General features: G+C 47.8%; 1 protein-coding gene across 1 annotated transcript; it reads right to left on the bottom strand.

Annotated features, from left to right (window-relative positions):
* Positions 1-434: 434 nt before the first annotated feature.
* LOC140393778 (serine protease 27-like) lies at positions 435-1807 on the bottom strand. Its single transcript, XM_072480188.1, has one exon. It carries the CDS (start codon positions 1722-1724, stop codon positions 630-632), a length of 1095 nt encoding a protein of 364 aa, XP_072336289.1. The 5' UTR covers positions 1725-1807; the 3' UTR covers positions 435-629.
* Between the last annotated feature and the right edge of the window lie 713 nt (positions 1808-2520).

The following is a 2520-nucleotide window of genomic DNA, read 5'->3' as shown; positions in this document are numbered from 1 at the left end:
AGTCAGAGGAAGTCAGAAACAAGGAACATGATGTGTAGACCATCGGGGTAAAATTTGAACTGTATTTCTCCGGAATTTTGGGTACCTAATGGATGTGAGGCAACTGATGAGCCAAGGTCTATTACTCCACTTCCAAACTTGTGGTGCCCTTTAAGCCTTCAGACTAGGTGTCATAGACTTCTTTTCCCTAGGATGTGTTCATTAAGGGCCTTACTCTGTTACTGAATCCTTGGAGCAATTTATTACTGGTGCACAGAGCAAGCATTGTGTCTTATGGCCTGTCAGAGTCTCCACTCATCCATTAATTCCCTCCCGCAACCACTGTACATTCTCCCCTATCACACAGTCTATCTTGATCCCACAATCGTACTGAGTCAAGCCAGTGTTTAGGTTGAAACCGCAGGTTAATCCCAGAAATAAAAAGTCCGAAGCAATTTGCAAATTTGCATTTTCTATTCCGATAAATATTTACTATTCAGATTTAATCAGAAGAAAAGAAATATCATAATTCATAGAAATACATCTGAGTCAGCGTTGCACAGAATCACTGAACAGTCAGGGATTTGGATGGAGTTTGGAAGTTGCTCTGCTGTATTGTGTGTTGGTCCTTTCCGCTGACAATGTCTCTGTCAAGTTGCGAGTATAGTGACCAACAGTGAGCGGAGATGGACCAGCATAATCCCAATCACTGAAAATGTGTAAATGTTCCCGGTTGCTGTCAGTATAAATGTTGGTTCGGCTTCAGTTCTTGGGATGAGTGTGGGTTCTGGACTAGACGTGTTTGCATTTGAAGAGTTTTTAATATTCTGAGCACTGGTTTCATGTGCCTTCATCTTTATCATGGTTCTATGATGCCGTATTGCCAGCTCTGTCCCATACTCCTTGAAATTGAATTTCTTCCCATACCGTGCGGTGATGTGCTCAATCCAATTAAGGTAGGACTTGATCACGGTGAACACCCCAGGCCACCGCTTGTCACAGTCACTAACCCAACTTACAGCCCCAATTAAGAAGTATTGTTTTGTGTCATTGACCTTACAAACGAGAGGGCCTCCACTGTCCAGGTGACAACCAATCTTCTCACGTTCATAGAAGTCCATGCACATCATTGTTGGTTGGAGATTGCCACCGAAGATTGTAGCATTACATTTCCTGAAGGAGATGATCTTTACAGGTGCTTCCTGCAGGGCATCGGTGGTGTCTTCACCTGTCTTCATCCAGCCTGTGATTTGACAATTGAACCAGACATTCCCAAAGAAGATCTCATCATTTGGGAAGCATACAGGCATGGCATAACCTCCGAAAATGATGCGCTCACTCGTCCTCACCAACGCGATGTCATTTGCCCCTGTTTCCTCATCGAATCCATCATGTAGAATGACGCTACGGGGATTGGAATAGTGCGCCCAGGTTTCCGGTGCCAGTTGCTTGTTCAGCCCAATGGCCACCACAATCTCCTGCAGGGCTTGTGTTATTGGCGGCATGAAGCAATGGGCAGCGGTGACAATCCAGAAGTCGTTGATGATAGCCCCGCCACAGAAGTGCCTGTTCTCCATAGCCAGCTCAATGCTCACTTGCCAAGGCCAGGAGCTGGGCTGGGGTTCCCCTGGGAAAACCTTGCTGTTTTCCCACCGAATTCCACAGGCGATGCGACCCTCAGCCAAGGACGGAGCAGCCAGGAGAAACATCAGGTTTGCCAGAGCACGGAGAGAGACAAATGTCATCACGTGTTTGTCTTAACACATTTTCCTTTTGGTCATGGAGGGGGCAGTAAGCCTTTCAGACGTGAGGCCAGTTTGAGTGTTTTGGCTTGTGTTGGTTTGAGTGTGCTCTATTCTGTAAGAGGGGGGGGGTGGGGGGTGGGGTGGTGACACGAGGGTGAATGAGTCTTGCATGAGCTGGAGGTTTGTGTTTGTGAGGTCACAGCTCTTTAACATGGATAAGGTCATGTGATAAGTCAGCAAATGATGATGTCACGGAGAATTATGATGTCACCGCAGGAGTTGCTTCATAAATTAAAACTATTTGGATCTTTCTTTATTTCTATTTCAACCACCCCACCCATCTGACTCCATGACCAAACCACTACCATTGTTACGCCTTATATGATGTTACCCTATCAGGGAGTTGCGCACTCACCCCTGAGGCAAAGGTTGATGGGTTCAAACCCCATTCCAGAGATTTGAGCACAGAATCCAGGCTTAATCCCCAGTGACGGTACAAAGGAAGACCTGCTGTGTCAGAGAGACAGTAGTGAGGAAGCGGTGCACTGTTGGAGGGTCAGTGGTGAGGGAGTGCTGCACTCTCAGGGTGTCAGTGCTGAGGGAGCCCTGCCCTGTTGGAGGGTCAGTAATTAGGGAGTGCTGCCCTGTGGGAGAGAGAGTCAGTACTGAGGGTGCCCTGCCCTGTAGGTGAGTCAGTACTGAAGGAGCGGGGTCGGTACTGAAGGAGGGCTGCACTGTCAAAGGGGCAGTACTGAAGGTGTGCTACCCTCTCGGATGGTCCGTTCTGAGGGAGCAC

The sequence above is a fragment of the Scyliorhinus torazame genome, chromosome 17, assembly GCF_047496885.1.
Source record: "Scyliorhinus torazame isolate Kashiwa2021f chromosome 17, sScyTor2.1, whole genome shotgun sequence".
In the NCBI taxonomy this organism is placed as follows: domain Eukaryota; kingdom Metazoa; phylum Chordata; class Chondrichthyes; order Carcharhiniformes; family Scyliorhinidae; genus Scyliorhinus; species Scyliorhinus torazame.
This window is presented reverse-complemented; position numbering and strand designations above follow the sequence as displayed.

Excerpts from the sequence above, each read along its gene's own strand:
- LOC140393778 (XM_072480188.1), bottom strand. The coding sequence starts at position 1,724 with ATGACATTTGTCTCTCTCCGTGCTCTGGCAAACCTGATGTTTCTCCTG.